Here is a 14215-nt window from a genome sequence, read left to right on the forward strand (position 1 = left end):
AGTTCCAAACGAGCCTGGGTAAGATGGGGAGATGCCATCTCTCTAGGAGGATCTCTTGAGCCCGGGGAAGTTGAGGCTGTAGTGAGCCGAGATTGAGCCACTGCACACCAGCCTGGATGAGAGTGAGACCTTGTTTCAATAAACAAACAAAGTTTGCCTTCCGTAAGGTTTATAATAACGTTTTTCTTCCATCCGCAGATATTAACCTGTTTCCCCACAGTCTCACCAACAGTGGCCATTACCAATGTTTTACATCTTTGCTAAACCGAGTAAAAAGAAAACTTACTGTTTTCATTTCCATTCTTGTCTAATAATAGTTTAAACAGCTTTGTATATCCTTACTATTTGTTTAACTTTTTTGTTTTTTGGGAGGCCTGTTCTAATCTTTGCTGATTTTCCTTCTGGGGTTGTTGGCCTTTTTCTTACTGGCTTATTAAGGAAGATAATTAATATATATTATGTCATGTATATATAAACAATCTTATCTCGCAGTTCCCTAGTTTGGCTTTTAACCTCCTATTGTCTTTTGAGCTACAGTTTTAACCCAGTCTGTATAGGAACTAACATCTGTCCAGAAGCGCCTGAAAGCCTTTGGGGCCAGCGGCCAGTGGGCGGAACCAGCACGTCCTGACAGATTTGCCCGGTCCCTTTCCTCCCTCCCCTCCCCCTCCCCTCCCCCTCCCCGTCCCCTCCCCCTCCCCTCCCCCTCCCCCTCCCCCCTCCCCTCCCCCCTCCCCCTCCCCTCCCCCTCCCTCCCCTTCACCCCCTCGGGGGCGGAGCCAAAGAACGCTCCGCCTGGGTGCGCCGCTTCCGTTGCCATAGCGACCGGGGGAGGGAAGCTAGTGCTTCTGTACCCCGCGAAACAAAACCTGGGGAGCTGAGGCCTACGCCAGGCGAGAGTCGCCGGCGTGCGTAACGTTGGTGCACGTGACTCCGGCCCGGGCTACAAGGCGCGTGCGCAGTGGGACTTGAGCGCCCCTGGTCCTTGTCTGGCGGCTTTCGGCTGCTGCGCGGCCCTGAGGTGGGACCGGCTTCCGGGTGCCGCGAGGGCGCGACCGGACAGCCTTCCCACCTGTCCAGCGCACCACCTCCTTGCCTTGTGGCTGGAGGCACCGCGGACCCAAAGGGAGCGACCATCCCGGGAAGCAGCCCCGAGAGCGGAAGTGCAGAATGGCTTCCTCGAGGGAGTAAAGTGCAGCCTCCCCAGACACTGGGACCCAGGTGGGCGTGGGCGAAGGTAATCCAGGCCTGGGTACGATCCCGGGCCCTCCTTCGACTTCCCAGCGGGTGAGCCAGGGGCTGGGACCGAGTTTCCTTCAGGTCAGGGACCGGGCCTCTGGAGTGGGGTTTGGGACTTGACTAGATGAAATGATATCTGGGGTGCCCAGCCCAAAGTCAGCCCTGGATACTCACTGGCCATTGTTTTCAGTTGCTAGTAGGAGGAGTTGGCGCAAGCACTTGGAACTCCTTTGTAAGTGTCAGTTGAGAGGTAAAAACTGTTGATGAGATCTTGTGGGTTTTGTTTTGGGTTTACGAATTTTACAGGTATTTCCTTGCCCGGGGGCTACATAACTGCCTACTTGAGTTTGCAATATGAGAATGGTAATAGCGATCCACTTAGCAGAATTATGATGCCACAAAGCTCAATGGAGTGTTTAATGAAAGGCTCAGAGGATCATATACTGGAAAATTTTTCCACACGCTGTAAGCAACATAGTTTTGTTTTGTTTTGTTTTTTTTTAAAGTCATGCATTTAAGTGCTGAAGTGAAGTTGAGGTGCACTATTATGACTCATATTCAGAACCTGAAGAGAGAGATACCTTTTGTGGTAAGTATGATATCCACTCATTTATTCAGTAAATACTTGCTGAGTGCTTACAGTGTACCAGGCAGTGTCCAACTTCTTGGAATGGTTTATGTGTAAACAAAACAAAGATCTCTGCCCTGTGGAGCTCACATTCTAGTTTGGGGAAGACAAATAATAAACAGTAAACATGAAGCAAGTTATAGGTTGGAAGGACATAAGTACCATAGGAGAAAAATACAGCGAGATAAGAGGCATGGAGAATGCAAGATGCAATCTTAACTTAGGTAGGCTTCACTGAGAAAATGACATTTGAGCAAATATTGGAAGGAGGTGAAGGAGTTAGCTATGCTGATAGCTGGGGAAAGAGCATTCCAGAAGGAGGGACAACCAATGCAGAAAGACTTTTGGCTTGGAATGTGCTTGGTGTCTTCAGTGAACAGCAGAAAGGCCTGTTTGGCTGGAGTAGTGAGTAAGGGAGTAGTAATAAATAAAAATTAGGTGGCAACACAGCAAAAGTATAGTCAGAACAGTGGAGTGTCTGAATCACTTAAGTTGTCCTCATGTGAAGGTAATTACCTATTAGCTTAGGTAAGATTTCACAGCTTAACTACAGCCATTAATTAGTATGTGAAGTTAATGACTAAAATTAGACTTTTTCCAAAATAGAATATAGATGAGATCTAAACATGGCTGTCATTTCCAGCAAGCACAATGCAAATTAAGACAGGCGAGCTTGTTGTAAAAAACTTTTATTTGCCCTTATTTAAGATTTTAGTGAATGTGGAAACACCTCAGTTTTGTCTTCCTTTAGAAGTTTGTCTAAATATAGCTCTACCAGTAAAAAACAAACAAACGAAAAACAGGCATAGTGGCTGACACCTGTAATCCCAGCACCTTGGAAGGCTGAGTTGGAGGGACTGCTTGAGCCCAGGATTTTGAGACCAGCCTGGGCAACAGAGCAAGACCCCATCTCTACAATTTTTTTTTTTTTTTTAACTAACTGGGTGTGGTCATGCACGTCTGTAGTCCCAGCTACTTTGGAGGCTGAGGTGGGCGGATCCTTTGAGCCTGGGAGGAGGTCAAGGCCTCGGGGAGCTATGACCTGTGCCACTGCGCTCCAGCCTGGGTAGCAAAGTGAGACCCTGTCTCAAAAAAATTTTTTTTTAATCTAAATATAGTGTGGCAAACAAATGACTAAGAAGACACCTGTTACTTCAGGGAAATTACAAACTGGTAGAGTAGACTTGCAAATAATTTAAACATAAAATAAAGAATGAAAAAAGTGTGCTAAAAGAACAATACAAAGTAAATGCTAAAAGACACATCATTTGAATATTATTGTATGTATTACGGCAGTAGTTCCCTTTATTTCTCATTTTGTCCTTGAACATCTGCTTTTCTGGAATGATGATTTGATTGTCAATTTTTTCATATTTAACAAATTTAGATTTTTTTGAAAATCATTTGTAGAACGCATTGTATATGCTAAATAAGTGCAGAATTTATGAACTAGAGCATCTGTTGATTAACATTACACTAACAGGTACCATGTAATACTCATTGCTCTCCCTGCTGGAATTCGTAACTTTTCCAAAACTCTGCCATTAAGCCATACTTCTCATATCCTTTTTCCTCTTCAGAAGGAAGAGGTTTCTTTGTTTCTGGTTTCTTTGGCAGTGTTGACTGCCAGAGTATGTAGAGTGACTATTTGTAATTTGTATATTTAATACGTATATTTCTTCAGTATAAAATTCTGCTGTCCAAGTGTTAAGAAGTTTTAGTGGCTAGAAGAAATAATGATATTTTATGGTGGAAGTGTGGAGCTGTCTGAACCATATGAATACCAGGAATCTGTAGTTTGAGACATACCAGGGTAAACTGTTGGTCAGTTTCAGCATCAAACAGAAAAAGGCTAACCACTCAAGTATAGCACAGTTTACAAGTAGTATGGTGATGAATGTTAGTTGATGACCTATGTAGGTGATTGGTACCACCAAAGTGCCTGTCTTAGAGAATGAAATCTGGACAGAGGATGTATTCAGCAATCCTACTAGGGGGGTAAGTGGCTTGTGGCAGGATCAGTACTGGGTTCAGGTGCATGATCCTTTCCCTGAAGGAGGTAAGGTATGATGGGAACTAAAAAAAACAAAAAGTCACATGTTGGAGCTTGAACAAAGGTCATGTCCAGCAATGAACCTCTAAGGGTGTGTTTGTTTGAGGTCATGTAGGTTTTGTCACAGCCATTGGTGTGAAGAACTTTGGGGAAGAGTTAGATGGGTTACTATGATAATCAGAGCTGTCATTCACTGACAATTATTCTTTGTTATATTTTTTTATATGCTAGTATGTTTTATCTTCTTCTTAAAAAATGATAGGCTTTTTTTTTTTTTTAATGAGAAGAAACCAAATCCCAGAGATGGAATTTGCCCAAGGCTGCTTATTAAGCCATAATTAGCAAAGCTGGAATTTGAACCCAGGTCTTGGATATCAAAACCTTTTTCATTATTCCAAATTACCTGGTTAAATAACAGAGTATGCTGACTTTAGCCTTCACATTTTATGGAGTTTGTCATGAGTGTGATCATATTTGCTGCTCATGAGATTTCACTCACTAAGAAATTTGATTCATTTAATTATGTGTTTTCTCTTCCTAGATTTTAATTTGATTTGAAAATGAGTAAGTGCAGAAAGACACCAGTTCAGCAGCTAGCAAGTCCCATGTCATTCAGCCCAGATGTTCTTGCTGACATTTTTGAACTCTTTGCCAAGAACTTTTCTTATGGCAAGCCACTTAATAATGAGTGGCAGTTACCAGATCCCAGTGAGATTTTCACCTGTGACCACACTGAATTTAATGCATTTCTTGATTTGAAGAACTCCCTAAATGAAGTAAAAAACCTACTGAGTGATAAGAAACTGGATGAGTGGCATGAGCACACTGCTTTCACTAATAAAGCAGGGAAAATCATTTCTCATGTTAGAAAATCTGTGAATGCTGAACTTTGTACTCAAGCATGGTGTAAGTTCCATGAGATTTTGTGCAGCTTTCCACTTATTCCACAGGAAGCTTTTCAGAATGGAAAACTGAATTCTCTACACCTTTGTGAAGCTCCAGGAGCTTTTATAGCTAGTCTCAACCACTACTTAAAATCCCATCGGTTTCCTTGTGATTGGAGTTGGGTAGCGAATACTCTGAATCCATACCATGAAGCAAATGATGACCTCATGATGATTATGGATGACCGACTTATTGCAAATACCTTGCATTGGTGGTACTTTGGTCCAGATAACACTGGTGATATCATGACCCTGAAATTCTTGACTGGACTTCAGAATTTCATAAGCAGCATGGCTACTGTTCACTTGGTCACTGCAGATGGGAGTTTTGATTGCCAAGGAAACCCAGGTGAACAAGAAGCTTTAGTTTCTTCTTTGCATTACTGTGAAGTTGTCACTGCTCTGACCACTCTCGGAAATGGTGGCTCTTTTGTTTTGAAGATGTTTACTATGTTCGAACATTGTTCCATAAACTTGATGTACCTGCTGAACTGTTGCTTTGACCAAGTCCATGTTTTCAAACCTGCTACTAGCAAGGCAGGAAACTCCGAAGTCTATGTCGTTTGCCTCCACTATAAGGGGAAAGAGGCCATCCATCCTCTGTTATCTAAGATGATCTTGAATTTTGGGACTGAAATGAAAAGGAAAGCCCTCTTTCCCCATCATGTGATTCCTGATTCTTTTCTTAAGAGACATGAAGAATGTTGTGTGTTCTTTCATAAATATCAGTTAGAGACTATTTCTGAGAACATTCGTCTGTTTGAGTGCATGGGAAAAGCGGAACAAGAAAAGCTGAATAACTTAAGGGATTGTGCTGTACAATATTTTATGCAAAAATTTCAGCTGAAACATCTTTCCAGAAATAATTGGCTAGTAAAAAAATCTGGTATTGGTTGTAGTACAAATACAAAATGGTTTGGGCAGAGGAACAAATATTTTAAAACTTATAATGAAAGGAAGATGCTAGAAGCCCTTTCATGGAAAGATAAAGTAGCCAAAGGATACTTTAATAGTTGGGCTGAAGAACATGGTGTATATCATCCTGGGCAAAGTTCTATTTTAGAAGGAGCAGCTTCCAATCTTGAGTGTCACTTATGGCATATTTTGGAGGGAAAGAAACTGCCAAAGGTAAAGTGTTCTCCTTTTTGCAATGGTGAAATTTTAAAAACTCTTAATGAAGCAATTGAAAAGTCATTAGGAGGAGCTTTTAATTTGGATTCCAAGTTTAGGCCAAAACAGCAGTATTCTTGTTCTTGTCATGTTTTTTCAGAAGAACTGATATTTTCCGAGTTGTGTAGCCTTACCAAGTGCCTTCAGGATGAGCAGGTTGTAGAACCCAGCAATCAAATAAAGTGCCTGCTGGTGGGCTTTTCGACTTCCCATAATATCAAAATGCATATACCATTGGAAGTTCGACTCCTAGAATCAGCTGAACTCACAACTTTTAGCTGTTCATTGCTTCATGATGGAGATCCAACTTACCAGCATTTATTTTTGGACTGCCTTCTACATTCATTGCGGGAGCTTCATACAGGAGATGTTATGATTTTGCCTGTACTTTCTTGTTTCACAAGATTTATGGCTGGTTTGATCTTTGTACTCCACAGTTGTTTTAGATTCATTACCTTTTTTTGTCCCACATCCTCTGATCCCCTGAGGACCTGTGCAGTCCTGTTATGTGTTGGTTATCAGGACCTTCCAAATCCAGTTTTCCAATATTTGCAGAGTGTGAATGAATTGTTGAGCACTTCGCTCAACTCTGACTCACCCCAGCAGGTTTTACAGTTTGTGCCAATGGAGGTACTCCTTAAGGGGGCACTGCTTGATTTTTTGTGGGATTTGAATGCTGCCATTGCTAAAAGGCATTTGCATTTCATTATTCAAAGAGAGAGAGAAGAAATTATCAACAGCCTTCAGTTACAACACTGAATATGTTCTTTGAGATTCAACTTTATGACTTCTTATAATTTGCCCAGTATTGCATCCTGTTGTTCTATTAATTTAAAAACCTTTTTATTTTGGGGGAAGGCCAACGTTTGCATCATTCAAAGTCTTAATTCTGGAAAACCATCCATTCTGATCTCTAGGGTATATACACCTACAGGCATAGAGCTCTTCCACGTGGTGGAATCTATGCAGTGATAGATATTCACACTCTAAATATGAGGTGTGTGTATATGTGTATGGGTGGACACAGCCATGCTTACATATGCTGTTTAGTTGGTCTTAATCTGCTTAAGATTTGCATCTGTGTGCCTTTGTTCAGATTAGTTTTTTTTCCCCCCCCAGCCAATTTCCTCTTGGTGGCTAATGCTGTTAGTGAATTTTCCAACTAATTTCCACTCATTGGTTAATATTGTTAATGAATTGATAGAGGTAATTGAGGAAAGGAAATGAGTGAGTCACTGTTCAGCAACACTGATTTCTGTTAACACATCAGTTATGAATTTCAGGGAATTCATCTCGCCAGATTCTTGATAACATGCCATTCATTGCCCTTAGGGGATTGACCCTATCTTCTTATATGGCTCAAATAAAACTAGTGTGCTGTTGTATGAATCTTTTACTGACTACACCGTCCAACTAAAAAAAGATAACGGGGCAGCTTTAAACCAAAGATCATGTTTAGAACAATGAAAAATTATTTGTTGTATCTAATACTTGCCTGTATCATGAAAAGCTTCATTCAGCAATGATGTCATAATTTTTAACTTCCAGGAAATAATCTGTGAATGGAAAGATTTTTTCAAGATTTTGAGATAGTATTTAGTCTCATGTTGGGAACACAAGAATGTGATGAACATAGTGAATACTAAAGAAAACTCTTCAGACTTTCAGAATGATGGTTTAGAATTTAAATTTTTAATCTTTACTGATTTCTTTTTTTCAGTATGAAAATAGCACTTTACCAAAAGATTAGCCATGAAATGGTTATTTTGCCAGTTGCATTTGATTTCTTTTGTATTTGCAATGTAATGAGTCCTTTTATTTCTTCTGTATTTGCAGTGTAATGAGTTTTTGTGGCAAACTGTATTAAGCAATTTTTCATTATCTTGAAGTTCCATAAAGTGGAGAATATTTATATTCTCACATGCATTTTAGGCACTTTTGTTATGTGAAAATAGATGTATTTCTGATGCATTTGGTTAATAAATACTAATCTGAAAATTTTCATGTTCTTTGCTATTTTGAATTCCGTTACAGATTCATGAATAAAGTCATTACTAGAGAGATTTTGTGTTCATCTTTTTTAAAGGGAATTATGGAAGAAGTTAAAAATATAAGCTGGAAACAGACATTTTTAAAGGGAGCTTTGAAATGACAGTTAATGTTCTTTCATTTTCTCTTATTTGCTTTCATTAAAATTTAGTCCTTAATATTGTAATATTTTTGGAAGATCTACTTCAGGAAAGAAACTGAATACTTAAGGGGGGTTGGGAGAGGAGTGTGTGGAGGCCTGGAAGTAGATTTTTGAAAGAAAGCTGATTTCCTACTGGTGACTCTAGGAAGCAATTCCAGTTGTATGATGATGGAAGTCTGATAGAAGGTTGATTACCAGGAGGGAAAAAAAAACACTCTTAGAAAACCATTTTGCACTTAATAGTCTTTATGCCTTGCTAAGTGGGATTCAATATACTAATAATGCAGCTTATTTTTTGCTTATTTTAACTATTTGATAAGAATGAAGTTGAAAGCATGGGTCCAGATTCTAGCATTATGACTGTCTTTAAGCCCTTCAAATAAGTATTGAATGCTTAGTGTTTTGTTGACTCTAATCTGTATTGGAATATGTAACACTGGAGTATTCTCAAGTGTACTTTGCTTTTTAACATGGCTTTTGGAATCAATTCCTCATCTGATTCATTGGATTCAAATTGCCTTAGAGGTAGAGATGACTTGAGGAAGGTTCAGATTGAACTGGATGTATTAATAGATGACAGGTACTAATGATTTATATGAATTTCTCTTTGAGAGAAAGGAGAGAAAAAAATGATATTCAAAAGATGAACGGAAAGGTAGAAGAGGACAGGAAGAGATGAGAGTACGCATGTTTTACCAAGGTAGACCGTTCTTAAAAACTTTTTTCCACAGGTTTTGAGATTTTTAATTTGTAATGTCTATTAAAAAACAGATCAAATTAATTCCTTTGTAATCTGTTTAATTTCAACAAAACATACACTTAATGTAAGTATTATACTCTTAAAATGATGACAAATTATTATATGGAGATGGGACAGATATGCAAGACCTGGCTGCAGATTTGTTTACTACATAGTTAACACTGAAAAGAGAGATTCAATTATTTTATAGTAGGCTTCCCACACCTTTAAAAAAAAACTGGATAAAACATTTCAGGGTGATCTTAGGAACAAAACTCACTATAAAACAAAAATTTCAATATTGAAACAATATGAATATTTCAAATTCAATATTGAAATGGAAAATGAATTTCCATTTCAATGGTAAGCATTTTTTAGGGTTGGCCTAATGGGCCAAGTAGCAAGTAAACTCAAAACTTGACACTACATATGGTAACTTATAGTATATAGGTATGTTTTAGGACATGTAATGAAAAGAATAATCCTCAATAGATGTATAATGGGTTGTAATTATTTTAAGCCTCTAATGCATTATTTAGTTTATATAAAATTGCAGGCCTTGAATAATGAGTTCTCCCCTGTCCCCTTATACTCTTATTGTCTGTTTAATATTTGCTTTTTCTTTGTTGGCCAAAACAGAAATGCAAATAACTTATTTTTGATAACTATGAGTTTATACTGGAATGACTTGGGAGGAGGTGAAGCATCTTTATGACCACAGATACATGAAAGTGCATTATTAGTGAAAAGATTTAAAAATTATCTGTCATTAAGCATAGTTAGCATTTAATTTCACTCAACCCAGCCTGTGGCTGATAGTGTGGCTGAGCGGTCTAACTTCACTCAACTGAAAATTTTAGTCCAATCTGCTTGTGTTCACATATAGGTTGTGTACTCATTTACAAATTGTATCCATGATAATATTTCTCTGAATTTTTTGAGATCTTGATCTTTGTATCTTTTCAAAGCCATATCAACTAGGTGTGATCATTCTGTGTTCATACCAAGTGCAGCACATCAGTTTAGCTTGTTATGGGACAGGTAGTATTAATATTGTGGCCATATTTTAATTTATGACTTAGATTGTTGTGATTTAAGGAAAACATTTGTAAATAATTTTCTTTAAACTATTTGTGTTCATTACCTTGAAATATTCTACTGATCTTTGCTGATAAACATATTTTATATGTTTCTGCATTTTTTTTGCTATTTAAGATGGTGCTTCAACACCAAATTATTTTACTGGGCAAGGCAGATGTGTTTTTTCTATCTACTTTTGAGAGTTTCTATTTTGCTTCCATTGAATCCCAGCATTGAAAGATCTGTATCTATAATAGAATAGCTGGGAAAATTGAAAACAAGCAGAAATATTTTTGAGTGGATTTCTTTTTAGTAGGGTAAACAATACCCCTGCAACTACAGTAATGTTAATCTTTTTGGAGCTATTTCTCTTACTGCTTGCATCATTCAGTTTGAGCATTACTTTGAGTGATATTACGTTGTTATGTCTTTTTTAATTTTCTTTTTTTTAGGATTATAAATTCATCAAGCACATGTGCTTATTGTGAATAAGTATATGACATGTACTTATTTTGTGTGCTGTATCATCAATATAGGTTTCTACAGAATGTTATTTGATTTTGTTTTTATTATAGAAAACCTTCAAACATACACAAAATTAAAGTGATGTAACAACCCCCACCCCCACCCCATGTACCTGCAACCCAGGTTTTGTAACTATCAGCATTTTACTGAACTTGTTTTATCCTCCACTTTTTTTCTTGGAGTATTTTAAATTCATGAAATACATATCTCTACATACATACAGACATACAAATACATATCTTTCACAGATAAGCAATTTACCACACCTAACAATATCACCCAATACCCAGTCCATGTTTAATAACCATTTTCAATATCACCCAATACTTATTTTCCAGGTTGTCTCAGAAATACCTTTTTATCATATTTTTTTCCTTTCAGATAAGGAGCCAAATAAGGCTTCTTGTGTTTATTTGATGTCTCTGAGGTCTCTCTTAATCGATTTAGTCCCTGTCCCCGAGCCCAGCCCCAACATTTTGTTTGCCATGCCATTTAAACTGCTGAGGAACTGGTTATTTGTCCTGTAACCATTTTTATAATCTGAATTTGGCTGATTAGTTATTTGTGATTACTTTTTAATTGCATTTCTATGCCACAGATTTCCTATAGATTGGTAGGTAGATCTGCAGAATTGATTGCTTTTGGCAAGAATAGTTCATGAGGGTGGTGTGTACTTTCTTTTCGTCACTTCACAAGCACAAAATGGCTAGCTGCCTCCCTCAGTGATATAAAGGTTAATCAGTTTAGATATTGTCAACCTAATCCATCAGTTAAGTTTTCTATCTTTCACTTAATAGGTTTAGCATTCACTGAATATCGATACTAGCTCTATTTATTAAGGGTTGCAAGCAGTGTTTTCCTAACCATATTCCTTCTGAATTAATTGAACTTTTATGAAGATGACTTCATCAACTATTTTTTTCTGAAGTAGTTTCAGAAAGATAAATTTGTATCTTAGCAACCTTGAAAGGTGACCAATGAGATTTCTTTGTCGTGGTTGTGGTTGTTTTTAAACTCTCTAGGAACTCATGGTTGGTTGTATACTGGATATATTTTAATCAATTATGACTATTCTTACTTGATGTTCAAATTACTCAAATTTGGCTTGGGTGGGTAGGGGAAGGGCTCCTTCATGTTGATGCCTATGTCATGTTTTAAAATGTAATTCAACAGTTTGATAGCTTTCACACATTCTGGCATAATATGCGCCTGTTTCATTGTGTATATTTTCTTCCCAGAGCTGACATCCCTCTGATTTTAGTGGCTATAGTGCAGTGGATCTCAAAATGTTGGGCCTCAAAATTTAGTCTCTCAATAATTATCAAGGAATCCAAAGAGCTTTTGTTTGAGAGTTATATCTGTTTATATAATTCATGTCAGGAATTAACACAAATTTTATTAATGTTAATATAACTGATAAAACTATTACATGTTATAAATAATTTTTTATGAAAAATATCTTTCAAAACAAAATTTAGAAATGTGATATTGTTTACATTCTTACAAATCATTTTTATGTTTTTATAATAGGAGACAGCTGGATTCTCATCTGATTCTACATTCAATCTGTCGGAATACATTGTTTTTGTTGAAATATTTAAGAAAATATGGCCTCATATAGATATGAAGTTGGGAAAGGGAGGAGTATTTTAATAACCTTTAAGGTAATTATGGATTTTTTTGATGTTACATCAAAATTTGGCAGGTAGTAGTTTCTTAAACATTGGTTGCAATGAAGAATCAAGCTATACTATGAATTTTTTGGACTCTTACACTAAAATCTATTGATCTGTCTTGCACTTTGAATGGATCATTTACCTGTATGTGGTTTTTTTAACACCATGAATTTGTCATTTGAAAAATATTGGTTCACTGAGTTATGCAGATCATGCAAATGTTGACATATTTGATTATACATTATGCAAAAAATTACATTTTAAAACATCACCACTGATCTCATCAAACAAATCTAAGTATTGGGAAGCTGTCAGGCTCAGAGTGATGGACACAAGTTTTATAACATTCTAAGTTTTCCTTGAATGCTCAAATTTTATCATGTCAAAAAATACTGACAGTTGTTTTCCTTGAAGTGCTTGCTCACTTTATTCATTTTTGAGAAAATATCTGCCAAATACTCAAGTTTTAATAACTATAGTTTGCTAGTTTTTCTTTCCAGTAAAAGTGGTGTTTCATGAAAAATGCAGCATTTGACTTTGCAACTCAATTACACAAATGCTTTTCCTGGAGGCACGCATTCTGTTTTGGTGTGCAGCAAGAGCTTTATGTGTACACAACTTTCCGTTTCTTCACCAATATTATTAAAGTCATGTACTCTTAAGAGCAAGACTTAATACAATTAATATTTTTTGCTACTTCATCAAGGACCTTCTTAAGTAAAAATGGCTCCCTCTGACCCCCATTATGAGCATGTATGATGAAGAATACAATGCCTACTAGTATAGTTTGGTGCCCTGCCTTGATATGTGCTAAGGCAACAGCAGTTTTGCTCACCACTTCTTTGTACCATCATTGCAACTACTGACATTGTGAAAAGGGGAAATGATGCATAATGTCTTGGTTTCAATGCAGGCAAACCCCAAAATTGGGGCTCAGCCTAGGAGGGTTCTTGGCTTCACACAGGATATAATTCATGTGTGAACCAACAGTGCAAAGCCAAAGCAAGTTTATTTGAACAACAGACAGCAGCAGCAGCCCTGTGGATTGCTGGCTAGCAGTATATATGGCTATTCCTTGACTATATGCTACATAAGGGGCATGTTATTCATGACTTTTCTAGAAAAGAACTGGGGAGTTCCTGGAACCAAGGATTTCTCCCCTTTTAAACCATATAAGGTAACTTCTAGGGGTTGCCATGGCATTTGTAAACTGTCAAGTCACTGGTGAGAGTGTCTTTTAGCATGCAAATGCATTGTAATTAGCATATAATGAGCCATGAGGGTAACTAGAGGTTGCTGTAGTCACCATCTTGGTTTTAGCTGGTTTTGGCTGGTTTCTTTGCCAAGTTGGGTGCTGGGAACACAAGTCCTGCTGATCTCCTGTCTCAGTTTTACCATGAAAATAGTTTTGATCTCACAGACCCTTGAAAAGGTCCTTGGGCCACACTCTTAGAACTGTTACTTTAGTGTTTCCCCATTAGGTGCTGATTTTTTAGTTTACTATTTTTATTAAGGAGGTTTTCCTAATTTTGGGGGGTTTTTAAAAAACATAAATGTTTGTTTAAATGTTTCAATTTTTTGAATCAGTGGATATGAACATATTGTCTTTAATTCTGTTTTAATTACATTATTTCTTTGCTTTTCTTGTCTAAGGACTGCTGTGAATGTATGCTGTATATTAGCACCTGTCTTCTGTATCTGTTACTTTCTCTTAAATTATTTTTTATCTTTTTATTTTTGTTTGATTTTTAATTTCCTTTTTCTATTTCTATTACTGTTTTCCATTATGTGTATTAGCTCTTATGTTTAACATTTATATGTGAAGTAATTGGTTTCTTCTTATTTCCTTACTGATAAAAGAAAAACTTCAACTGAATTAAATTTAAAGGAGTTTAATTCAGCAATAGAAAATCTGTGAATTGGGCAGCCGCCTGAGCCAGAGTAGGCTCAGAGACTCTCAGTGCAGCCAT

General features: G+C 37.3%; 1 protein-coding gene across 10 annotated transcripts in view; it reads left to right on the top strand.

Annotated features, from left to right (window-relative positions):
• The first annotated feature begins 958 nt into the window (after positions 1–958).
• Positions 959–14215, top strand: part of CMTR2 (cap methyltransferase 2) — a 56238-nt gene continuing 42981 nt past the window's right edge. The window contains exons 1-3 of one of the 10 annotated variants that reach the window (XR_006694852.3): positions 959–1221; positions 1746–1828; positions 12100–12233. Coding sequence is in view for 7 of the 10 variants with exons in the window: in XM_045382773.3 (XP_045238708.2) it covers positions 4481–6793 (2313 nt within the window). In the remaining 3 variants the exon portion in view is untranslated. Of the gene's footprint in view, positions 1472–1745; positions 1829–4461; positions 8098–12099; positions 12238–14215 lie in introns of those variants that run through there. The other 9 variants (XR_006694851.3, XR_012429347.1, XM_045382773.3 and 6 more) reach the window with 9 other exon arrangements.

This window comes from Macaca fascicularis, chromosome 20, assembly GCF_037993035.2.
Source record: "Macaca fascicularis isolate 582-1 chromosome 20, T2T-MFA8v1.1".
NCBI lineage: Eukaryota > Metazoa > Chordata > Mammalia > Primates > Cercopithecidae > Macaca > Macaca fascicularis.